The following is a 26,301-nucleotide window of genomic DNA, read 5'->3' on the forward strand; positions in this document are numbered from 1 at the left end:
TTCACTCTTCATTGAATCATTATGAGCGTCAGGGATCAAACTGAGATGTGATGTGAATGGAAAATAGCAGAAACGCTAAACTTCGCTCGGGATAAACGACTGACTCATTGAAATAATGAGTCATTGACAGAGAAGTGGGTTTAATTAAGGTCCTGTCTCACTGGTGTCAAGCATACACAGGAATAAATAACATTTTAAAATGTATTACAATTAAAAGTTACATATTGCTGTTTTTACAATGTTTTGGTCAAATAAATGCAACGGAGAAGAGACTTGTTTGCAGGTTTTCTGAGTGGTTTTAGCATGTTGCTAGGGTGCTGCTAGAGTATTCCAGGTGGTTACAAGGGCGTTGCTAAGGTGTTCTGAGTGATTTTAGCGTGTTACTAACTTGCTAACTGTAGGCGATTGCTTCCCATCTAACATTTTTTGTGTGAAATGGGAACATTCCCGAAACATGTAGGCTATTTGTAACGTTTGTTTTTAGTTAGCCAGGAATGATTTCGTTACGGAAATATAATGTTATCTTAGGTTCCACTAACCTTCCCGTAACATTACTTTAATATACTTGTGTCACAGATTTTATGTTAAGCGCAAAATAACAAAGACTTCAACACAATATCAATATGGATTTTTTACAATATAAATTTTATTCACAGACTTTAAAAAAAAATGAATAAAAATTCTGTGACTAACTATAGTTAGGAGGTTAGCCTACACTAATTTTTTACCACTAAATTGACGGGATGTTTTGGTCTCTCTCTTTTGGACAGTAAACAAACTCTTCTCGATTAACTTCATTTTCTTTTCAATTAACTTAGACGTGTCAAATATCTAAAAAGGTAGATAAAGGCAGTTGGAAAAGAGAAATAGCCTATGTCAATTTTATCGTCACTCCTTCCACTCACTGTATTAAAAAGCAGCGTTAAAGGAGAACTCCGGCGCGAAATTTGTTACCTAGTCAACCGTTATCTGAGATTTGTTTTCATGATTGCCGAATGTAAATAATTTTATCTCTAAAAAACTGTTTAGCCTATAACGCTAGTATAACGCTAGTATATGGGGCATAGAGTAATGACAAATAAACATCGCTTGTTATTACCACTAACAAGGCTCAAAATAGCCCCACACTAACACGGGTAGCATAATAAGGGTCCCTACATTCAAACCGAAGCATTGATAACTTTTTTTAGTGTCCAAACAGTTTAATAAGAAGATATTTTATACACACAGTCAACTTCGCGAATACAGGAAGAAGCCATCTTTGAAAAATAGTCTCTACCAGTCGATCTACGAACGCCGATCCAAGTGCGCTGGTGAGATGTGAATAAGGTGATTTTTTTTATTTTATTTTTTTTTGTAATTTGGTGCAAAATTAATATGTAATACAACGTATAGTGTTATAAACATACATTAAAAATAAATAAATAAAATAAATCGTTGTAATTAGGCCTACGCGAGCTTTCTGTGGAAGACAGTCTACAGGCAAACATCATTAATAAATGTAAGCTGAAAGCCCACAACTTTTAAAATGACCTAATGCTTGTGAGACCAATATTTAAGCATTTGCTTTTCGGTTTACTGTATCAGAAGCAATAGCTAGCCTAGCGTGTAAGCGTTTGTCTTTTTTTTTCATAGCTGACTGGATATCGTATTGCATTATGGGAGCCGCTGTTGAACGATGCTACTGTCCATTAAAAAATCTGCCCGTCCCATTGCACTTGGCACATTTCGAGTACTTAATGCATTCTAATCCGACATTGACCGTGTGGTGAAAGCCATTGTTTGAGCACTTTCACCCCCCTCTGTCAGCTCGGATTTACCACGGATCCTTTTGTTTAGCATCCTTTCGCGCTTCATTTCGAGTGGCGACTGTACCATCTCTTATTATCATTTCAACGTGAAATACTCACCAATTATGTATGCGGAGACTCTTTGAAAGCTTAAAAGGATTGGCATCCAGCTTCCAGCCATAACAGCTTTTCATATGCAAACTCACGAGCCCAGTATCGACCTCTGAGGGTTTGGGTTTGAGCCGGAAGGCTCAGATCCCCTCCGCTCAGTTTTAATGATTATTGTGGAGGATTTCTTACTGTTTGTTTGTAGTTGGCATATCAGCGCTTTTGAAATCCCCACCGGAGAGGGAAGGACGAGGGTGTGTTGAATTGGAGGTGATTGTGTGCCCAGGCATGAGGCATCAAACAAACAAACAGCGAATTTCTTTACTATGAGAAGCTGCTGCCATTGATTTATCTCAGACGAAGGCGGTGTCCACTGTTCTCATCCTATATGATTATAAAGAATACATTTAGCTAATTTTACAACTTTATATAAAAATGCTTCCAAATATTGTCAGTCAGATAATCCATCCAAAAATACTCCACTGTTATGTCCATAGACAGTTGGTAGGCTATATATGATTAGTCCTGTCTGAATTAGTTTTAGACTCTCATAATTGCATGGTTTATGTATGTATATCACTTAATAAAATGATCACCAGTGCAGCCACATCATTAACCACAAAACACCATTTTTTTCTTTCTTTTTTCTTTTTTTTAGCATAGTCCTAAAATAATGCATTACAAGTTTAAATGTGTGTACAATTGGTCATAAACACCCAGGCCACCAATATCAAAACTATAAGCATCATATGATCATCATATAACCTCCTTCTAAAACGCACGACACAATGCATTAGTTTAAATACCGAAAGCAACACTAGAATATGTGAATCAAATGTTTAGTTTGGAAATACACATGTTAAAGGGATAGTTTGCCCAAAAATGCATAAATGAATGACATAATTTTGGGTGAACTTACCCAGCAAGACCACACAGAACTCAAACCAACACAGAAAAAACATGACAAGCTGACAAATAATATGTGCCAAAACCTAATAAAAAATAAACAATGACTAGATCGATTATTGCGATCCAGTCCAAATGAAAACACATCAGACCACCTCAACTGGAATATGGTGGAAACACTGAACACATTACATATCACAAGTCTCGTATCAGTAGATTCATTATGGCAGCTGTCACCATGTCCACAGCAAACCTCACTCATTAATGCACATTTAAAACAACAATGGCGAATAAGTAACTTTTAGCATGAGAAAAAAATAAATGAGACTCAACTCACCCTTTGGATGTTGTAAACTCAAATATCTCACTCTCTTTATCCAGTGGGCCACTTTCCTGCAGAGTTTTGCTCCACAAGCTTAATTAAACACACCTGAACCAGGTAATGAAGCGTCTGGGATTGCTAAAAATATCCACACAGTTGAAGCTAAATTCTGCAGGATCGTCGCCCTCCAGAATGACTGGACACCCCTTTTACATGACGCTCAGAGTCAAGCTCTAAAAAATGACAAAAAAAAAGCACCAAGGGAAGATTCTCACACAAGTCAAAGCTGTTTTATGACTTTAGAGCAATTCAAATATGATGGACAAGTCATATGCATTGCTTTTTGTCATCCGAAATTATGAACTGTTATTCCAGGGTTGTCTTCTCTGCATTTTCTCCTCTTTGAATCTAATAAACCTGGCATGAATATCATTGGCTCTGTGACTAATTGCTTTGGATAAAACCATCTGCTAAATGCATAAATGTAAATATAATGTTCCATGAAAGAAAGGGTCATGTTGGTTTTTTGAGTACATTTCAAAGGCCGATATCAAAACGGTTGAAGGAATGAATATTAAACAATCATACAAGATCTCATTTAAAAATGATTCTCGCCATCAAATCCATAAATAAATTGTAAGAAAAAAGTTTTTCAGAAGCGTTTAACTTGTGTCCTGCACATGTCAGTCAGAAAGTGTCAGTCACTCCTTTTTCCCAAAGAACTTCCTGAAGACGGATTTGTTGGGAGGCCGCGGGAGGCTCATGTAGCTCCTCATGGGCAGATCGGAGAAGGACTCGTCGGCCATCGCTGCGCTTCCACAGACCGACGGCATCTCTCTATCTCCGATGAATAAAGTCACCGAGTAGCTGGAGCTGCTGTCCTGGCCTTTGCCTGAAGGGGGCGCTACAGGCTTTATCCTCTTATAAGTGGCTGTGTGGACAGATATCAGTGTTTATATTCATATATATTCATAGACTACAATGCATCTTCACGCTTTATTCAAATAGGAGTAAAAAATCAGTTTTATTTGTGATAATAACGCAGTGAAACATGCCAAATTTTGTGGGACATCATTTATGCTCAGGCTGTCATACAAAGAAATCATGAACAAATGCAAAAACAAGAGAGAGCCAACAAAATAAACATCAATATGATTATGTTGTAGTCATTGTATAGCTTTCCTGTAGCCAAGAGTAGCTCATGGTAAACATTAAATGTTTATTTTGGATAATAGCATCTGTCATATCATGCATTAATGCGAATATACAGTAGTGGCAAAAAGTGATATTTGTTTTTAATGACCCTATAAGTTCGATTAAACTATCAAAATACAAGGGAAATGTTTTATATTTTAAAACATCTTAAATATGAGTGAAGAGCAAAAGACTATACTTGATTAATTACAGCAACAGGCCTTATTTTACTATGCAAAAAAAGCACAGATAAACAGAAAGCTTGCATTGACTGCAACATAATTAGTTATTAATGTTTTGTTGGTTCTCTCTTGTTTTTGCATGTGTTCATAATTTCTATGACAGCCTGGCCAAAAATGATGTCAGCACAATTAGCACGTCATTATCACAAATAAAACAATTGACTCCAAGCTCAAATATGCGATATGCTTGAGCTTATTTAAAGGGATAGTTCATTTTGAAATAAATTTGTGGTGTGTTTTATCTTACCTCAAGGCCATCCAAGATGTAGGTGTCTTTGTTTCCACAGTATTTTAAATTTTGATATTTTTAGGTCAAACCGTTCTAGTCTGTCAGTCATATAATGGAGGTCTATGGTCACCACCTCAAAGAGCATGCACAGAGAAGTCCAAATTAAACATGATTTAATGACTCGTAAATGTAAGTACACATTGATGGCCTAAGACACGAAACGAGCGGTTTGTGTGAGAAAACGAACATCGTTTTTACCTCTTGTAACCACAGCCACGTCCAAGTGATCTGAGCTTTGTGCTGTGGTAACAAGAGGTAAAACGATATAAATACTGTTGGTTTTCTCACACAAACCGCTCGTTTCGTGTCTTAGGCCATCAATGTGTACTTACATTTACGAGTCATTAAATCATGTTTAATTTGGACTTCTCTGTGCATGCTCTTTGAGGTGGTGACCATAGACCTCCATTATATGACTGACAGACAAGAACGGTTTGATCATTAAAAATTATACGAAAAATATCAAAATTGAAACTACTGTGGAAACAAAGACACCTACATCTTGGATGCCCTTGAGGTAAGATAAAACACACCAAAAATTAATTTCAAAGTGAACTATCCCTTTAACACATTTTTGATAACATTTGAATAAAGGGTGAAGATGTCAATTTTCCTATCACTTTTGGACACAACTGAACAGCATTATATAGCACCGTTTCACAAGAATGACCTGTTTACATGGCAAATGTTGTGAGTGCAGTGGCTATACCTGAGGTAAAGGAGTGTGAGCGTCTCTTTTCACCGGTCCAGCCCTGAATGCTGGACATAGAGGACAACTTCTGTCTCAGAGACTCGTCATGAGACTCAAACTCATCCTCTACAGAGAAAAAACAGAACATGAACCATTCAACCTCTACAGGACAAGGGCAGACAGTGTAATTGAGTAACAAAGTACTGGAGGTGAGAAATAATGTGACCAAGGTGGAAATGACAAAATCCAGAGCGCTGAATAGAAGTGCTTCTCCAGAAATAGAAATCCGCTGACAGCAAACAGATGTGACCATGCCTCATAACGTCTGCGTGAAGCTCGGCTCATGTTCAACTTAGAGTCCTCTACTGCCCTCTTTTGGATGTCTAAAACATTTGTCTTACATATTATTTATTTATTACATGCATTAGTGGCCAGTGTTGAGGAAGCGACTGTCAAACTAAAAGCTAAATTTATCTTATGTATGCTTTTAAATACTTAAGATAAATTAGATATTTATTTTAAAAATTCCTTCGACAACAAGGCAAAATACTGATTAAGAATTTTTTTTTTTTAACTAACTACTTTGAAGCTACTTATCGAAGAAATAACAATGTATACACATTTATTATAAATGACAAATTTTATAATACACTCTGAGCCATTTTTCTGGAACAATAACAATGAGGGTTTATGAAATTCAACTATAAATTAGGGCTGTGAAAAAATTAATTGCATCCAAAATAAAAGTCTGTGTGTACATAATATATTTGTGTGTGCTGTATATAATTATCTTGTATATATAAATACACACACATGCATGTATATATTTAAGAAAATGTGTTATTCATATATAAAATATTTATATTTATATAATATAGATTATGCATATATATATATGAAGAGTTCAGATGCAAAAGCCTCTAAATGCCATTTGAAATTTTCTTCTTTAATGATGATTTTTGTCGAACTTGTATATTTAAGTTCAGTAATTTCACTTAAATGGCAATGATAATTACCTATTAATTGTTATTTAAGTGAAATTACTGAACTTAAATATACAAGTTCGACAAAAATCATCATTAAAGAAGAAAATTTCAAATGGCATTTAGAGGCTTTTGCATCTGAACTCTTCATATATATATATATATATATATATATATATATATATATATATATATATATACATACAGAATTTAAGCGCAAATAATTCTTAAATATATACATGCATGCATAGGTATTTATATATACAAAATAATTATATACAGCACACACAAATATATTATGTAAACAAACACAGACTTTTATTTTGGATGCGATTAATCGCAATTAATTTTTGCACAGCCCTACTAAAAATATAAATAAATAAATATAAATTTGAGTAATTTATAATATAATGGTAATGAACTACAGCAAATAAATTTCACTATAAAAAAGTTAAACACACATATATATATATACACATATATATATATTAGATAGCTGGACAGATCGATATATAGATCTAGATGGACGAACAGATCAATAGACAGATCTATGTGGATGGACAGATTGAAATTTAGATCTAGATGGATGGATGGATCAATATATAGATCTAGATGGATGGACACATAGATATAGATACTGTAGATAGATTTAGATGGATGGACATATAGCTAGGTAGAGCTGATTTCCTCCATTCTTCACACAGTTTCTTACCAGAATGACCTGCATCTGTGAATGTGGGGAGCAGCAGATCCCGATGCGTTTGCTGGATCTGCAGCGCGTCACCGGTGTGCACTATGATCTCTTTGGTTCGGCTTGAGGTAGGCTGACTCTGTGCTAAAACCGTGGTGGTGACATAATTTCTCACAGAGCAGTGACATTTATCTCCAAACTGACAGTCTGAGATAGGAGGAGAGTGTCTAGAGAGCGTCGCTGAAGCTGAAGACCCACGACACGTCGATCTATTCGCTACAGAATCACTGGACGCTGTAGAGAGAGAGAGAGAGAGGATCTCGCTTGAATATGGCTGCAAAAACAGACTATTAAAGACAGACAGATAGTAAATGGTATAATACCAGTGTGTGCCTGGATTCTGAGGATCCATTTCTTCATCATAAACCGTGAGGAGGCACTGAGGAGATACTCAGATCCATCGTGCAATCTGAGGTAAAATGGTAAAACAAGTGAAGCGATTCCATCTGTTAACTAAAACAACTCTTTAGCTGTTCATCATTTACCTCAAGCTAAAGCAGTTGGGTTTTTTGGTGTAGTCCGGCGACGGTTCACACACTGCTCCAATTAGGTTGAGAGGAAGGCTCGTCACACAGCTCTATAGGGTACAAATATAGACTCGTTTTGGCTAACTCGTATCCTTAGCTGCTTTACAGCTGCCATTGAATGTAATTCAAATCACAATTTAACAGGATGCACCAATATGACAAAATTTGGATGATACCGATAACTCTTTATATTTGAAAACTGATAACCGATATTTTGGCAGATAAATCTAAATCCAAATTGTAGCTTATATGACAGCACATGAAGTGATTCCAATCATATTTAACCCTTAATCCTGTAATTGTGGACAAATGTGGGCACAGAGGACTCAGGTGTGATCCTAATTTTTATTTATTATAAATGTTATATCACCGTCTTTGATAAAGTTTTGTCTATCCATTTATGGTATTTTTTTTTTATTTTGGGGGTATTTTTGAATTTATTTACTTCAAAAAGTACCATATTTTCTATGTAAATTATGCTTATTTTTATGTTTTATTTTTTGAATTTTTTTACTACATTAAAATATCATTCCAATAAGTTCTAAACCTAAAGATGAAGTGACTTTGCCGTCACCTGGTGTCTTATTTTGGCTTATTTTCGAATGCTCTAAATTACAGTTTTTCCCATTCATTTCTATGGGTGCCCATTTTTGACCCAAATACAAGATTAAGGAGTTTTTTTTTCACCCACTTAACATTGTGGAATTGAGTCAAAAAATGTGTGTGTTCAGAAAGGCAAACTTAGGAAAAGTAGCCAAGTCTTGTACCGCTCAGATCAAGGGAAGTATTTTTAAAAAAATTAATTAGGGCTGTGCAAAAATTAATTGCGATTAATCGCATCCAAAATAAAAGTCTGTGTTTACATAATATATTTGTGTGTGCCGTATATAATTATTTTGTATATATAAATACACACACATGCATGTATATATTTAAGAAAATGTGTTATTCATATATAAAATATTTATATTTATATAATATAGATTATGTATTTATATATATACAGAATTTAAGCGCAAATAATTCTTAAATATATACATGCATGCATAGGTATTTATTTATACAAAATAATCATATACAGCACACACAAATATATTATGTAAACACAGACTTTTATTTTGGATGCGATTAATCGCAATTAATTTTTGCACAGCCCTAAAATAAATCAAAACTATTTTGCCCACATTTGTCCAGAATATGGTTTTAGGGTTAAAGCAATTCAAAACCATCATAGGCACCAGCTTGCATCTGAAGTGTCTCAGCTGAAGGAAATAATACATTTATTTATCGGCTTTAATAAATCGCCGTAAATTTCTTATTGGGCTGAAAACGATTACATTAAAAATGAACATATATCGGCCGATACCGGTATGGTGGCTTCCCTAATTATAACTAATGATATTTACAATATAGGAACTTCTGCAAAGCCAGATCATGAAGTCTTCAAGCTTACCTTGAGTGCATCCTTCCTGTCCTGATAGAAACATATTGTTTGTTTGTACAGCACAGCATGATAGGAGTTCCACGTCCTGCATGGTGCCTGAAATAGCACATTAAGCTTAATGGTAAAGACCAAACAAAAATGCACCAAAATAACCTAAACCAAATGTAAAAGCACGAGACCTGTGACACAAAATAGACACTTGTCTTGGTCTATGTGAAGAAAATATCTGTAGTTGTGATATTTACCTTCTTTCCACCCAGCTGTAGTTTGTGTTTCCTCTCCAGTGTACCTTCCATAGACGGCAGTTCCAGGTCTTGTCTTCCACTCTGAAAAAGATCAGTCAAAGTTAACAACCATTATTTCACAACGAATAGATACAGTAATGTCTTGTATTTCTCAATATTCAGAAGAACTTTAAAGCAGACTTGTAAGTAAATATCATATAGACTTTTGGTATGGTCTCCAATTTAACTTTTGTGTACCTGGATATCAGAGTCATTGGTGCAATCCAATCCCATATGAACAGACAGGAGGCTCATGGACTGGTCCTGTGGAGAGAGGAGACACATATCAATGCATTAAGTACCGTGACAAAAACAGATTAAACGGCACTAATAATAACTACAACAACAATGTGGATAATGATATGGAATGAGTTGGCCACAACTTTATTTGAAGTCAAACACTCCAACCCCCCCAAAAACCTCAATCCTTCTGGGAAGATCCTACTTCAGCCTTTTAGTGCAAAAGCAACAAAATGAAGAACATTTTCTTATATATATATTTTATATATATATACACCGAATAATGGGAAATGTAACCCGTCACCTCATAAATCAGTAGGGCTGGGTATTGAGACAAATTTCACAATTCGATTCGATTTCGATTCACAAGCTTGCAATTCGATTTCGATTACGATTCGATTCAATATCGATTGTTTTGGATATCAGTTACAATAAATGGCCATTTTTCTCAAGGGAATCAAATCTCTTAACTAATGCTGTAAACTATGGGAGTCTAGTTGTAGCCTATAGGCTTCATTAGCCTAATATGAAGGTAATAATGAACTGTTTTGTAGCTATACAAACACTTAAATTGCACTTTTATTTATTTTTATAATAAGAAGATTATATGAAATATAAACATTTAAATGGTGGCTGTCATAAAAACTTGCCAGATTGATTCAAATATGCATTAAATATTGAAGAACATTAAGATTATAATGCATATGTAATATGGTGTATATATTTAGCAAAATGCTCCTCTCTGGAGTTATTTTTTTCTAGCTGACTAACGAGTTGATGTGGGTTTTCTGAGGTAAATATGACGATACATGACATTGATTACAAGCTGTTTAACTGACGTCTTTCCACGGTTGAAAGCAGTGTTGTAGTCGAGACCACCTCACTCGAGTCCGAGTCGACACCGAGACCAGAGAGAGTCGAGTCCGAGTCAAGACCGAGTCCACAGAGAGTCGAGTCCGAGACCAGAGACGGTCGAGTCCGAGTCGAGACCGAGACCAGTGAGGGTTGATTACCTAATTTACTTTTATTTACTTAGAGAAATCCTTTTTTTTTTTTGACTGAATTTACTTAGAGTTTAAAAAATATGATCAGTTTAGGGTAAAACGGCCACATAGTAGGTGGTGTTAAAAGTAATTTTATTACAATTTGTCATGCGCAGTTGCGCACTAGAAAATCACCAATCACTGGGTGTGTCAATCAATTTAAAGAAATATTTTATTCACATACATTAATAATCATGAAAAATATTTTGAATTGAACTCGAGTGGACTCGGGAATAATTCCGAGTCCTAAAAAAAAAAATGTTCGAGTACGAGTCAATTCCGAGTCCAAATGGACACGAGTCCATGACAAGACCAAGACCATTAAAATATGGTCTCGAGACCGAGTCCGAGACGAGTCCGAGTCTCGAGTACTACAACACTGGTTGAAACGCTGATTGAGCGAATCAATGTGACATGATACGGATTTCGATAAGTTGTACTCTATCTTTTAACACACTTTCAGATGCTCATTCATGTTTATTTGGCGCTGTGACTGGTATTATTAACCCGGAATAGAGATCAGCGCTGCTGCTTCTCTTAAAGCTGCGCGAGTCCGATCTCACGCCACAGCGCCAAAACGTTATTTATGTTTTTGAATTTCTAAAGAAAATGGACGTAATTTGAAAATTGAGACTTTGTTTCATATCAATAGTAACAAAGGACAAAGATTATTGTGAGTTTTTGGATGCGCGCAGCCGCGATACAATGTCCCATTCATTCAAATGAAACAGGATGACTAATCGATTCTTGAGATTTAAGAATCGATGTCGGTTCGTAAAAATGAGAATCGATTAATATCGAGAAATCGATATTTATTACCCAGCCCTATAAATCAGCCAAATTAAGTAGCATTTTCTGGCCTTAAAGAAAGTCCTAAGCCCACTGCTGATACAGTGGTTGCGTTCATGGGTGCTCATCTCATAAAAATCATTCTGACATGTTGTGAAGGCAGCACAAGTCAACAGCTCAACTACTTAAAACCAAGGGTGTCCAATTCTGGAGGGCCAACATCCAGCAGAGTTTAGCTCTAATTTGACCAAACACCTACCCTGATGTTTCTAGTAAACCTTGATATCATTGGTTCAGATGTGTTTAATTGGGCTTGGAGCTAACCTCTGCAGGACATTGGCCCTCCAGAAGCAGGATTGGACACGACAGGGTTTGACAGGATCAATTGCCAACTTGTAGACCTCACCTTCATAAACCCTGTTTCCTTCTCCTCCTCCTCCTCTTCCTCCTCCCTATAATGGTAGATATACTTTTGCTGGTCCTCTATTTCGGGGAGTTTCACCGGATCTGAAGCGGTTTCGTTAACGGCCACCTGTCTGTAAACCTGTTCCCGTTGAGTGAATGCGGCCCATGACTTTCTGTCCCCTTTATCCAGAATTTGCCATTCTTCCACCGAGTTCTGCGGCTTCCCACAACCCACCACAGACTGGACAGACGGTGGCAGTCGAAACTCCGCCACAAGAAGGTTGGGTGCGGAGGCGGTGACCAACTTTCTGAAGAGTCCTGCTTGTTCTTTGGGGGAGGGTTCCCTATGCTGGTCTGGCGAAGAGGTTGCTGTCAAAGCCTGGTAGCCGTTATACATGATGTCCGAGTTTAGACTCTGTCGGTAGCTGTTGGTGTGGTTCCAGATGTCCTCCAGCTCCTCCTCTTCCAGCTCAAACTGTTGGTGGTCAGGATGAACAGGATCCTCAACGTCAATTGATAAAGTAAGGCTTTTGTCTTTGGAGAACTCTAAGTTCCTGTTGGAGACTCCTGAATCCAGGGATTGTACCTTCCCAATGGTCCTCTTGGGAACTGGACACTCTGAGGAGTCTACGTACAAACCCTCTGAACACAACTTGAAACTTCCAGAACTGGAGTGACCCGAGTCCACCGAGTCCTCTCTTCCATTGGCTCTAAAGTTAAACACCACCTGAGATGCATGGTTTGGACTCAATTGAGTGCTTGAGGTCTTTGTTGACCTATTAAGAGTGTGAACCAAGGTATGGATGCTAGGACATACATGAATCTCTGCTGTAGTCGAGCCATGATTGGAAATCCCTTGGTTTGCATCTTCTGGAGGACTTACATAGTGGTCTTCTTTGTCGTCAAGTTTAGTTCCCATTGTGTCCCAACTATCCACCTCTTCTTTGGGCATTGTACTTATCCCAGATAGGTGCTTCTGTTGGAGTAATGAGGGATGATTCTCCTCAAATGAGATGTGTTCAATGACTGGAGAAGGTGGAGGAGGAAATTCATCTTCAGTGAATGAATTGGAGTCTTTACAATCAATCTTAAGGATTACTTCACCTGGAGAAGTTTGTTTGGACTTTTCTTTTTGCGTCGGAGGTGAGCGGGCCGTTTTAAAGGTGCTCAGGGGTGTTGGACGATCAACCTGAGAGTGCTGGTGTTGAGAGTCTGTCTTCTTTTGCTCGGGAGGGCCAATTGTAATGACATCTTGAATGCTAGGGATGAGGCTCATATCCTTGGGCAGGTCGAAGCTCAACACCGAGCCCAAGGACAGAAATCGGCAGTGGTTCTTCACATGTCCGTGGGTGGCGACCTCTAAGGTGTGATGAACCTCTCCAGAACATTCTGCATCTATGTCTTTCACCAAAGGGTTCTTCATGTAGTCCGAGACCTGAGTCTGATCGCTGTTTGGTTTTCTTGCATTTTTCCGCTTCTTCCTTTCCTTCATGGGCCAAGTGTGCGTATCAAATACGACTGGTTCATGTAGAGGTGGCAAACAAGCCTCTTCTGACACTCTTTCTCCCATGATCTTCTGAATGGTGTGTCTACGGTCTTCTTTCTCCTTCTTCCCCTTCTTGCTCTTCCTCTTCAGGCTGCTGAAGATTGAGATGTTGCCGTTCTTGGGCAAGAGATGAACAGAGGGGTTGTTGTTGGCGTGTTGAAGGGTGTCTACTGTGGAGGTCGAGGGGTATGGAGAGGTGCAAGGGGAGGATGAGGGCCACCGGGCTTTGTCTCGGGGTAGGGTCATACTCTCATACACTGGGGCTACTGCCGTGTTGTTTTCCATAACATGCAAGTAAGTACTTACCTAAAACGAAATGAAAAGATTGCTTTAGTCTGTTATTTTAACACTTTTTTCTCCCATGCATGAAGTGTTTTGCATGCATAAGTGTCACGCTTCAATACAAAGTACACCATCATGCTAATTATCGGATGTGCAATGGTCCAAAAATATTTTGGATTGTTAGGTCACTTATAAAAAAATGCATGAATGTCATTGCATTACATAAAAGTTATGAAGTGGCATATGCAAACAACTGTTGCTGGTCACTAGGTCATTTTTCATGCATGCATGAAATCAGTTATTGTCGAGTAGGGCTGGGTATTGAGACAAATTTCACAATTTCGATTACGATTCGATATTGATTATTTTGGATATCAGTTACAATAAATGGCCATTTTTCTCAAGGGAATCAAATCTCTTAAATGCTGTAAACTATGGGAGTCTAGTTGTAGCCTATAGACTTCATTAGCCTAATATGAAGGTAATAATGAACTGTTTTGTAGCTATACAAACACTTAAATTACACTTTTATTTATTTTTATAATAAGAAGATTATATGAAATATAAACATTTAAATGGTGGCTGTCATAAAAACTTGCCAGATTTATTCAAAACTCCATTAAATATTGAAGAACATTAAGATTATAATGCATATGTAATATGGTGTATATATTTAGCAAAATGCTCCTCTCTGGAGTTTTTCTTTTCTAGCTGACTAACGAGTTTATGTGGGTTTTCTGAGGTAAATATGACGATACATGACATTGATTACAAGCTGTTTAACTGACGTCTTTCCACGGTTGAAACGCTGATTGAGCGAATCAATGTGACATGATCCGGATTTCGATAAGTTGTACTCTCTCTTTTAACACACTTTCAGATGCTCATTCATGTTTATTTGGCGCTGTGACTGGTATTATTAACCCGGAAGAGAGATCAGCGCTGCTGCTTCTCTTAAAAGCTGCGACAGAGCGATCTCACGCCACAGCGCCAAAACGTTATTTATGTTTTTGAATTTCTAAAGAAAATGGACGTAATTTGAAAATTGAGACTTTGTTTCATATCAATAGTAACAAAGGACAAAGATTATTGCGATTTTTTGGATGCGCGCAGCCGCGATATAATGTCCCATTCATTCAAATGAAACAGGATGACTAATCGATTCTTGAGATTTAAGAATCGATGTCGGTTCGTAAAAATGAGAATCCAATAATATCGAGAAATTACCCAGCACTATTGTCGAGTTCATACAGGTGCAGCTCATCACATTAACTATCAACATTCACTCGTGTTTCACAACCACATCGTGTCTTCATTTTGGACCATGCTTGTGTTATCTTTATCATCTTATGCAATGACATTCATATTTAAGTGTGGCTTAAGTATCCAAAAACGTTTTATGGCCAGTGCAATTCATAATTCAAACACTGCTGCACAAAAATGATCATTTGTATAATCATTTGTGTAAATAAGTGTTTTGGTATCTGAATACACAGCATTTCTGTGAAGCAGACACTCCATTAGATTTACATGAACACACACCAAAGAACACTAGCATGACTCCACAAGCACAGTTTTGTTTTACTCTGGATTTTAATAAGAATCATCTGCTGTTAAACATGTCGTCATACACAGCTGTAATGGCTTGACCTTTCACCCCGTGACTAATCTTGTGCTTCTCTGGCAGCCCCAGACCATAAATCACACAGGCCAGTCAGGAGGGCATTCTAGAAAGTTCACATCAAAATTTCTCCAGCACCCCCCACTCCTGCTGGGAGCCATTTCAAAACTCAGCGATCATGGGAAGCGAAGGGTGAGGTCACATCTCAGCACAGCACTGCTGTCATCAGGCTTAAAGATAGCTTACGTAAGAGTGAAAAACTCTACTTCATGCATCTTATCACCTCTCTGCTTCCTCTGTCTCTCTCCGTACATGCATATCTGATTAAAACAACCGATTTGCAGCATATCTTTACATCTAATAAAAGCCCCTGGCCTCTGCTGGTTTCAGACTCTTTTGTCATGACGGAGCAGAATAGAGACTAAACCTTTGCTCTGTTCCTCATGTTATTGTACAAGTTCAGAAAATGTGAAACACTAATTTTAGAGTATATATCTCGTCTTAAAGGTGCAGTACGTGATTTCTGAGAAATGCTGTTGATATTTGAAACACGCCCTACCTTGATAGCTCCACCCCCAAATTCATGAACACACCATGGGCCTTATTTTAACAATCTGAAACGCAAGTATCAAGTAACTTTGTGGGCGGGTCTTGGGCGCTGTTGCTATTTTACCAGCGGGATAAATGACTCTTGTGCCCGACGCGAGTTTAAAAGGGGTTGGCCTGAAGTAGCTTCATTATTCATAGGTGTGGTTTGGGCGTAACGGAAACAAACCAATCAGAGCGTCATATCACATTCCCTTAAAAGGAAACTGTTCAAAGGGCTTTAAACGATTCCAGACGATGAATAAGGGTCTTATCTAGCGAAACGATCGCTCATTTAATAAATAAATAACAAACTTTAAGTTTTATAAGCTCAAATGCTCGCCTTTCTCTGTTCTGTGATGCACGTGTGTTCGAACTTGTTTATCAAAATGAACGAATCTTTTTACGAGTCATTTTGTTCATTCATCGAACGAATTGACTCGGAAAAAGATTCGTTCGTCTTGATGAACGAGTTCGAACAGGAGAGTCACAAACGTGCGTCAGAATAGAGCAAGGCGAGCATTTGAGCTTATAAAACTTAAACTTTGTTATTTATTTATTAAATGAGCGATCATTTCGCTTGATTAGACCCTTATTCATCGTCTGGAATCGTTTAAAGCCCTTTGAACAGTTTGTAGTTTGTACTGAAAGTGTCTTTGGTGATCGGTCCGATCCACTCTCAACACCGTTTCTCAGAAATCGCTTAATTTACAGATGTCTTATGGATGACATACATGTTTCGATTAGATTGCCATGATGCCATGACAGCAACTAGACAGCTTCACACAAGCCTTATCAAAAACATCTGAGAGCTATACAACAGTGGACAAAATTTCTAAAATAACATCTACTACTGACTGAAGTCTACACAGACCCTAAATTAGGATACTGCAAAAAATCCATGTAAGGCTACTTACTATATGCTACTATATTTTGAAGCCCCTGTAACCGTTCCAAGAAAAACACACTTTTATTTTTGTTGCAATTACTTTCAAAACTTTCCCAAAGACAGTTTTGTAAACAACTCGAATGTTTGAAATGAGGCTTTATGTGTGTCTTGGAAGAGTTTCTTGCCTTGGTTTCTAATGCTTCCTATATACTGGCAGTGGAAGTGGCAATTTCCTCAATTACCTGCCTATACCCGTTTGCAATCTCCCCTAAACCACAGCGACTCGTCTTCCATCAAAGTCTCTTTCCAAACAAACAAATGATCAGGCCAGTGGCTCTTTTTCAGAATAGCATACTATTATACTACGATTTTAATGCTTCTTTTTTAACCCTTGTGCATCAATTAAAAAAAAAGTTACACATAGGTAAAAAGAGGACAAAAATGTCCATGTCAAAAAACTGTCATAAAAATGTGACGCTTTGGAGCACAGACTTAAGTTTGGTATCATTTTAAAGATGCTGAAGTAAAAAAATAATAATAAGTAAATCCAAAAAAAAGTTATATATGTATAAGTTTATGAAAATTATTTATAAAAAATATTTTACATAAAATATACATTTTATAAATCAGGTTGAACTCAAAACTGCAATAAAATCAAAGCCATAAATCTAAATAGGCTGTGTTCCAAATTTGAGGATGATATCTCAAAAAATGAGCTTTCGGTAACAGTTTGTTTGGGCGTAGTAACATATTTTCCCCATTGGGTGCCAGCAAAACAAGGAATAAAGCGATATTTGTTTTATTGGCCAAACTTAAAAAAAACGACACCATCTGATAAAAAATAGTAAAAAATAAAATTTTGAAGCCTTGCCAACAGAATGAAAGCCTCTTAACAAAGATTGCATAATTTATAGTTAACTGAACCGGGGATTAAAAATGGCAGTTTTAATGGGTTTCAATGGGGACATTTTTGTCCAAAAGGTGCTGAGAGGGAGTATTTTTTGTACCTAATGCAAAAAAATATTTTTTTAAGAAAATGACGGTGACATAGTAAAATTCCAATAAAAATACACACCTGTGCCAATTCTTTTGCCGTTAGCTTTAACACAGGCAAAGTGATCAAAAAAACTAAACTGAAAAGGACAAAAATGTCCATAAGGATGCACAAGGGTTAAATGACATGATGAGATGATTTCTCTTCTGAAGATCATGGTGTTAGTCAGTCCATCACACGACAGTCCTCATGCACACAAACACAGCACGTTTTTGTTTTCTCATGCAGGGTCACCGACCAACCGTATTTACCTCTTCTGCACTGTGTCGGTAAATCTTTTTCTTTTGCTTTAAACTACCAAAAAGCCCCTGGCAGCGCTTCCAAAAGCTTTTACAGGCAGAAGAGTGAGACTCAGCAGGCTGAAGGAGAACGTACAAGAAAATCAAACAGAGAAGGATGTCGATGAATCCAAAATTTTCGTTTGTGTTTTTTTTTTGTATTCGTCATTCTTTGACTCTGAATTGTCAAAAAACCTTTCAAAATGGTGATCTACGGATGTGAAAAATGCAGAAAATCGAACCCGATACGATTTTTTTTATGATGGACGAAAGTTTTGGAGGTAGTGTGTAAACGTGATTGAGACAACGTGAGGTAGTGTTTATTTTTTAAAGGTGCCATATGGAATAATTGAGGTAAAAATATCAAAAAAAAAAGAGCTACACACATCAAAAGAATGAGAAGAAATAAGTGCAATGATGTCATTAAAAAACTGAAAAGTTACAGTGCTGCCGAGATATAAACCTAAATTAGCATGCTAAATTACTAGTCCCGGCCGGGCAGGTGTCGTAATACCCGTTTCGGCCATGGGAGGCATTTTTTTATGACGGCCGAAAGTTTGAGGCAGTGTGTAAATGTGATTGAGACAACGCGAGGTAGTGTTTATTTTTTTAACGTGCGAAAGTTTCTGACTCAGTGTGCAAGGACCTTAACGGGGTATTTCACTTTGAAATTAATTTTTGGGGTCTTTGTTTCTGCAGTAGCTTCAATTTCGATATTTTTATCGAATGGTCACCACCTCAAAGAGCATGCACAGAGAAGTCCAGATTAAACATGATTTAATGACTCGTAAATGTAAGTACACATTGATGGCCTAAGACACGAAACAAGCGGTTTGTGAGAGAAAACGAACAGTATTTATATCGTTTTTACCTCTTGTAACCAGTGATGTAGTGGTGCCTGGAGAAGTGGGTATACTCTTATTTTATGCCCCCAATATTTTTTTAAGCGTCCAAGCAAAGGATGAATGCCCTGTGTTATAAACAGTTACGTGTAAGACTACTAGTCTTGCATTAGTATTCAATATGCAAGACGAATAGAGTATAATTAATACAATAGAACACATACACTCACCGGCCACTTTATTAGGTACCCCATGCTAGTAACGGGTCGGACCCCCTTTTGCCTTCAGAACTGCCTCAATTCTTCGTGGCATAGATTCAACAAGGTGCTGGAAGCATTCCTCAGGGAGTTTGGTCCATATTGACATGATGACATCACACAGTTGCCGCAGATTTGTCGGCTGCACATCCATGATGCGAATCTCCCGTTCCACCACATCCCAAAGATGCTCTATTGGATTGAGATCTGGTGACTGTGGAGGCCATTTGAGTACAGCGAACTCATTGTCATGTTCAAGAAACCAGTCTGAGATGATTCCAGCTTTATGACATGGCGCATTATCCTGCTGGAAGTAGCCATCAGAAGTTAGGTACATTGTGGTCATAAAGGGATGGACATGGTCAGCAACAATACTCAGGTAGGCTGTGGCGTTGCAACGATGCTCAATTGGTACCAAGGGGCCCAAAGAGTGCCAAGAAAATATTCCCCACACCATGACACCACCACCACCAGCCTGAACCGTTGATACAAGGCAGGATGGATCCATGCTTTCATGTTGTAGACGCCAAATTCTGACCCTACCATCCGAATGTCGCAGCAGAAATCGAGACTCATCAGACCAGGCAACGTTTTTCAAATCTTCTATTGTCCAATTTCGATGAGCTTGTGCAAATTGTAGCCTCAGTTTCCTGTTCTTAGCTGAAAGGAGTGGCACCCGGTGTGGTCTTCTGCTGCTGTAGCCCATCTGCCTCAAAGTTTGACGTACTGTGCGTTCAGAGATGCTCTTCTGCCCACCTTGGTTGTAACGGGTGGTTATTTGAGTCACTGTTGCCCTTCTATCAGCTCGAACCAGTCTGGCCATTCTCCTCTGACCTCTGGCATCAACAAGGCATTTCCGCCCACAGAACTGCCGCTCACTGGATGTTTTTTTCTTTTTCGGACCATTCTCTGTAAACCCTAGAGATGGTTGTGCGTGAAAATCCCAGTAGATTAGCAGTTTCTGAAATACTCAGACCAGCCCTTCTGGCACCAACAATCATGCCACGTTCAAAGTCACTCAAATCACCTTTCTTCCCCATACTGATGCTCGGTTTGAACTGCAGGAGATTGTCTTGACCATGTCTACATGCCTAAATGCACTGAGTTGCCGCCATGTGATTGGCTGCTTAGAAATTAAGTGTTAACGAGCAGTTAGACAGGTGTACCTAATAAAGTGGCCGGTGAGTGTAGAATCAGTAGTATCCTTGCATATCAGGGTCGCACATATGGTTTTCTAAATACCCAGGTGCCAGGTCCCATAAATTATATTGTTAGGGGGGTTCGGGGGCATGCCCCCCCCGAGAAAATTTTGATTTTCCTTATCTCGAAATGAGAATTTTAAGGTGTTTTGATGGCCAAAAAAATTGACAACAGTAGCTTTAAAATCATGAAGTTGCCTATTTGATCAGATTCTTAAACATGAGAATCAGTTCCAGTTTCAGCGACTTTTCTTTCCTAAATTAATCAATGTTTTTTGGACTAATCTGTTAATTTAATAATTGGTTCAATTGCTCACTCAAAAAGACAGTCACTTTCTGTGTCACTTTCAGTCACTTTCTTTTTTTTTTTCGCCACCCTCTGGCTCAATGATGCAAGTGGCGCAAACACGGACAAGCGGAGTTATACAAACAGTGAAAAGTCAAACACATTCGAAAAAACGGTATACAAATATATTTATACAATAATAATGGCAATATATTTAATAGGGTGATTGTGTTGTTAAATTGAGCTTATAATTTCCATTGTCTTTTATCAAACTGATTATTTCTGTCGGTCATTTAAAACGTCTATTGAAAAACAGCCGTAAATTTGAGCTACTTGCATCTTATCTCGCACTGTATGATCGTTAACTGAAGTGAAGCGTCGCGTTGGGATTCGCGCTCGGCTCGCGCTTCTGTGAACAGAAATAAGCCTACTGCATTTTTTGATTGGTCTCACGAACATTTTAACTTTGACGAGCAGGTGTTTGAGTGCTGAAGCAGATCAGATGAGAAGGTCAGTTATCGTCGCGAATCATTGCAGCAACAAATTAGAGTTAATACGGGTACGACTCTAACTGGGTGGGTTTTTTTTATTCACGAAATTGGATTAGCAACTAATGTTAAGATGCGTGTCAGAGGGGATTTAGAAGTGGGTATACGCAATGCCGACTGAAAAGGAAGTGGGTATACGCCGTATACCTGCGTATACCCTGCACTACACCACTGCTTGTAACCACAGCCGGTCTGCGCAAGCGCCGGAAGTGATCTCTCTCACGCGTGTATGTCACTCATTGTTTATTTCAGAAGTGTTATACTTCACTGTGAAAATCTAAAAATATTTAGATATACAGGAAATATATCAAGGATGTATCAACAAACAACGTTATTTAAAAAAAAAAAAAAAAAAACAGACCAAAGCGACAGCGCCCTCAGATCACTTGGACGTGGCTGTGGTTACAAGAGGTAAAAACGATATAAATACTGTTCGTTTTCTCACACAAACCGCTCGTTTCGTGTCTTAGGCCATCAATGTGTACTTACATTTACGAGTCATTAAATCATGTTTAATTTGGACTTCTCTGTGCATGCTCTTTGAGGTGGTGACCATAGACCTCCATTATATGACTGACAGACAAAATGTAGACACTAAAACTAAAGCTAAAACATAGCAAAAATGAATTTCAAAGTGAACTATCCCTTTAAAAGGGAACACAAACTAGAGCATTGCGTCATCGACAGTAGGGTGATTGTACGTTTGCATTATTCTCACCCTGTGCACAGGCTCGGGCACCGGCACGCCACTTTCCCTGCCAGGTGCCTGTACCTGGATCTGTGTGTCTCCAGAGTTACTGAAGCTGAGGATGAGGTTGACGGTTCCTCCTACAGCAGTGGGACTGGGTTCCTCCAGAACCAGGTACGGTGAATCCGGACTCTCTAAATGACTGCTGTCATCGCTTCCTTTAGGACTGACACTCTTCATCACCTCATATCCATAATTGTGCTGCAAACTATCCTCCATGTCACCAATGAGGCTTTCTATTTTGTTCTGAGACACTTCGGTTGAGGTTTCCACCTAAAAGAAGGCAGAATTCGCACGCTTAATGAGGGTCGATCTAATGAAAACTGACTGTAAAGGATCTGCCAGATCACATTTCTCAAGCAAAATAAATAAAACAAATCTTATTTTGGGACCAGTAAAGGGAATGTCTAATGCCATTTCATGCTCTCTGACTTATTGGATTCTCATGCCAAAGATTTAAAAAAACCGAGTTGGACGTATGACAAAGTATTTCACCTTTATTTATTTATATAGCGCTTTTTACAATACAGATGGTTTCCAAAGCAGCATTACTGAGATAACAGGAAAATAATGCAAGAAAATAGCATCACAGTCTAGCTTAAGTAAGTGGTTCATTTTTGTTGTAAAAAAAGTTATTAATTTCGTTCATTTATATATACAGCCGCTCTAGAGAAAACTGTGATGTCATTGTCCGGCTTAGCTCAGTTCTCATATAACGCTGTCAATACTAAGCAAGCCAAAAGCCATTGGCGACAAAGGCGGAAAAGGTGACAGTAGAAACCAAAACCTGGCATTTAGGTGACAAATGTTTTATAAACAAGCCCAGTTTGACACTGCATTTGCAGATCGTTTGAAACTGAAAGATGGAGCGCTCCCAGTGCTAAAATATCTAAAAGCTAAAATTTAGCTAAAATAGCTAAATTATCTAAAAAATGTCTGTGTTTGGTTGGTAACCGGCGCGTCAGTGCATATAGACCCCTTTTAGGTTAGTGAACACGGTGACGTTTTTTTGTGGGCGGAGCTTAGGAGGCAGAACGATCCCTCTAGCCACTTCCCTAGCGTTAGTTTGCAAGTTTTGTTAGCTTGTTTTTTAACAATGACTGGAGAAAATATGATTTTATCTTAATGTGCAAGGTCACTCAGTGTCCATGGCCGCGATTGTCATTAGCAAAAGTTAATTTTAGATTGGCCGACCCGTACACGCTCACTAAATGCATGGACGATCTGACAGGTTTAACGTTAAAGGGATACTCCACCGTTTTTTGATATTTAGAAGAATATCAGTAACCAGACAGTTTCTGGTCTCATTGACTTTCATAGTATATTTTTTTCCTACTATGGAAGTCAATGGGACCAGAAACTGTCTAAATATCAGAAAATCGGCTGAATGGATTAGAAAACGGTAAAACCCAAATGTTTAACTCTGGGGGAGTTGTAAAATGAGCCTATTTCCAAAACAAGTGGAGTATCCTTTTAACGCTAATTCCGGTTGAGTGGCGTGACTTCTACTATCCGATAGAGAGACCGAGCGTAAAGAGAAACTGAGGGCATATAAATCTTTAGACGTGCTGTATAAGACTTGTGTGTACGATCCGCAGTTCTGTCGAGCCAGCGCAAAGAAGACGACAGTGTAAAAGAGTGACATTACGGTGCAATTTTAATGATGTCATTATATTCTAGAAATAAAACTTCCATTCATTTTTCATTGATTCTTGCACCCAACAACACAACAAGATGACATTTAATAATAATAATTTAATCTCATTATGTAGCCGAATCTGTGCTGGTTTGTATTAGCCGCCTCCGTCCGTTTGTTTTGCCTCCAGCTAACGCTGTGACGTAATTGTGACGTCGGTGCAAAAGGAGTCTATACTGTAAACAACACAAACGTTTTTTGTGCTATTATGTTGTTGTTGTGTTGTTTTACTCTGTAAACTGAATGTTTAAATAAAGCATTTAAAAAAACAAAACAAAAAAAACAACACAAACGTATATGCGATGATGTATTGTGCGTGACTCTTTAGCTCCGCCCACAAGCTCGGCTGTTTTCGGAAAGAACCGGTACAACATATCTGTCTTTTATAAATCTGATCAAACTAAAGACTCTTCAGAGATATGAAGGATGCAGCACTACTCTATCGGTGCTCAAGATTAACGTGAGTGCCCTTTAAGTTGATTTTTATGATAATGAAGCACCATCACCTGTGTTTGCGAGGTGCAGACCGTGGCTTCAGAGTAAATGGCATCTGTCCGAGGGTCTTCAACCTTCTGTCTGCTCAACAGCTGATCCTTCTGAGCCCTCCAGTGGACCAGGATCCATCCCAGCATGCTCCTCAGCTCCTCCATCCTCTCTCTGATCTGATCACAAGACAAAGAGCGATGGGAAAAAACGCTCTGTCATTGTTTCTGTCATCCTAGAGGAAGCTTTTATTGGTTGTACTCTCATAGGAGATATACGGTAAATGAGTTGTCAAACAGTAAAAGTAGAGCTATAAATTCGATATTAAAGAGGATTTATGCTATTTTGTTTACATGTTCATCTTTCTTGAGTGTGTGATGTTGAAGAAGGTTGTTCTTCTCTATATCAGTGTCAGTGTTTCTGAACTCCTGAAACGCCTCCACTGTAGTCTTGAGTTTCTTAAACACGTCACAATATTCCTCATTTAAATAATTAATGCGCAGGATAAAGGGGCGGGGCCTGGTTGAGTTAGTTATAGTGTGTTGAAAATGGCGGTTATGGGGTGAGCGGGACGCAATATTTTTTTTCCCCTGGATGGTAGGGGAAGACTCATCAATATTTTTATTAGGGAACTCATCCCTGATTGGTCTTAACCCCAGTGACGGTTAGGTATAGGGGCGGGGTTAGAGGTAGGTCATCAGACCAATCAGGGATGAGTTCCCTAATGAATATTAATGAGTCTTCCCCTACCATCCTGGGAAAAAAAATATCACGAGCGGGACATTTCCCAAACACACTCAAAGTGCTTGACCAATCAGAACACACTGCTCCAGCCAACCAATTAGAGCACATTGTGCTTTTCAGAAGGCGGGGCTTCATAGAGACAGGAACTAAACAGAGCGTTACTGACAGACTGGGAAGAGAGGAGCCGCAACAATGGAGAATATGAGGAAAATAATGTGTTTTTTAATCATTCAATCATGAAAACCTATTCTAGTAGAGCTCAAAGAACGGTACAATACAACAACTTTATTTGTAATATCTCTTTTATTTATACAAACCATACTCTACCATTTTGTTAAGGTGATGCTCAGCGCCAAAGAGTTTTTCTCCAGCCACGGTGAGCTGATCAAACTCCTCAAACTTCTGTTCGATCTGCCGATCCAGAACCTCGACCAGAGGCTCCTGGTTCTCTCGGCTCTGACGCAGAGCGCTTTCTGAGAAAATGCAGGAGCGGGTGTCTTCTGTCCAAGAGCTGTGGGAGAGAAGATGAACAGCATGAACACGAGAGGCCAACACACACAGCTCAAGATGATGCTTACCAGACCTCTCTCCAATGCATGAAGAGAACACAATGTGAACAGGCATTTCCCATTAATAAATAAAACGTTTTAATAAAACAAATCTTAGAGAACATTCCTGGTGAATCACATAAAAAAAAATGTCCAGGTCACATTTCACCCCAAAATCAAAAATTATGTGTTGCATATATTTTTCTTTGTAAATACTAAAATTATGCATACATATTAAATACTAGGGCTGTCAAGCCATTTTTCTAAATCTAATTAATTACATGATGCGCTGATTATTTAATCACAAATTAATCGCTCCTTAATTTTGGCTGAGAAACTACAGCCAAAAGATTATTTAAAGCGACTATTGTGTTAGATGAGAAAAGCATTGAATATACATTACAAAAAGTAGCTTTGTAAGGAAATATTTGGATTCAACATAAAATTTATCAAATATAAACTTAAATGAGTAAATTATCAGCAAAAGTTTTTTTTTAAAGTGAACTACTCACCCCCATGTCATCCAAGATATCCATGTCTTTCTTTCTTCAGTCGAAAAGAAATTAAGGTTTTTGATGAAAACATTCCAGCATTTTTCTCCATATAATGGACTTCAATGGGGTCCAAACGGTTCAAGGTCCAAAAGAGAGTTTCAGTGCAAACTGCAAACTGTTCAAAGGGCTTTAA

General features: G+C 38.1%; 1 protein-coding gene and 1 long non-coding RNA gene across 6 annotated transcripts in view; one reads left to right on the top strand and one right to left on the bottom strand.

Moving 5' to 3' along the window:
* Positions 1-3,415: 3,415 nt before the first annotated feature.
* The window catches only part of mymx (myomixer), a 67,268-nt gene continuing 44,382 nt past the window's right edge, over positions 3,416-26,301 (bottom strand). For 2 of the 5 annotated variants that reach the window (XM_039659339.2, XM_089116740.1), the window contains 13 exons: positions 25,394-25,577; positions 24,346-24,501; positions 22,114-22,416; positions 18,237-18,344; positions 12,010-13,860; positions 9,730-9,795; positions 9,493-9,573; positions 9,257-9,343; positions 7,762-7,853; positions 7,600-7,685; positions 7,238-7,510; positions 5,561-5,668; positions 3,416-4,057 (listed from right to left, as the gene is read on the bottom strand). In XM_039659339.2, the coding sequence (XP_039515273.2) occupies positions 3,828-4,057; positions 5,561-5,668; positions 7,238-7,510; positions 7,600-7,685; positions 7,762-7,853; positions 9,257-9,343; positions 9,493-9,573; positions 9,730-9,795; positions 12,010-13,860; positions 18,237-18,344; positions 22,114-22,416; positions 24,346-24,501; positions 25,394-25,577 (3,625 nt within the window). In that variant the 3' untranslated portion in view covers positions 3,416-3,827. The remainder of the gene's footprint in view (positions 4,058-5,560; positions 5,669-7,237; positions 7,511-7,599; positions 7,686-7,761; positions 7,854-9,256; positions 9,344-9,492; positions 9,574-9,729; positions 9,796-12,009; positions 13,861-18,236; positions 18,345-22,113; positions 22,417-24,345; positions 24,502-25,393; positions 25,578-26,301) is intronic. The other 3 variants (XM_039659340.2, XM_089116739.1, XM_089116741.1) reach the window with 2 other exon arrangements.
* Positions 7,608-22,214, top strand: LOC148977111 (uncharacterized). Its single transcript, XR_016145465.1, has 3 exons — positions 7,608-7,690; positions 15,524-15,649; positions 22,125-22,214. It is a non-coding gene; the product is annotated as an uncharacterized LOC148977111 (long non-coding RNA).

The sequence above is a fragment of the Pimephales promelas genome, chromosome 11 (assembly GCF_988280905.1).
Source record: "Pimephales promelas chromosome 11, fPimPro1.hap1.1, whole genome shotgun sequence".
NCBI lineage: Eukaryota > Metazoa > Chordata > Actinopteri > Cypriniformes > Leuciscidae > Pimephales > Pimephales promelas.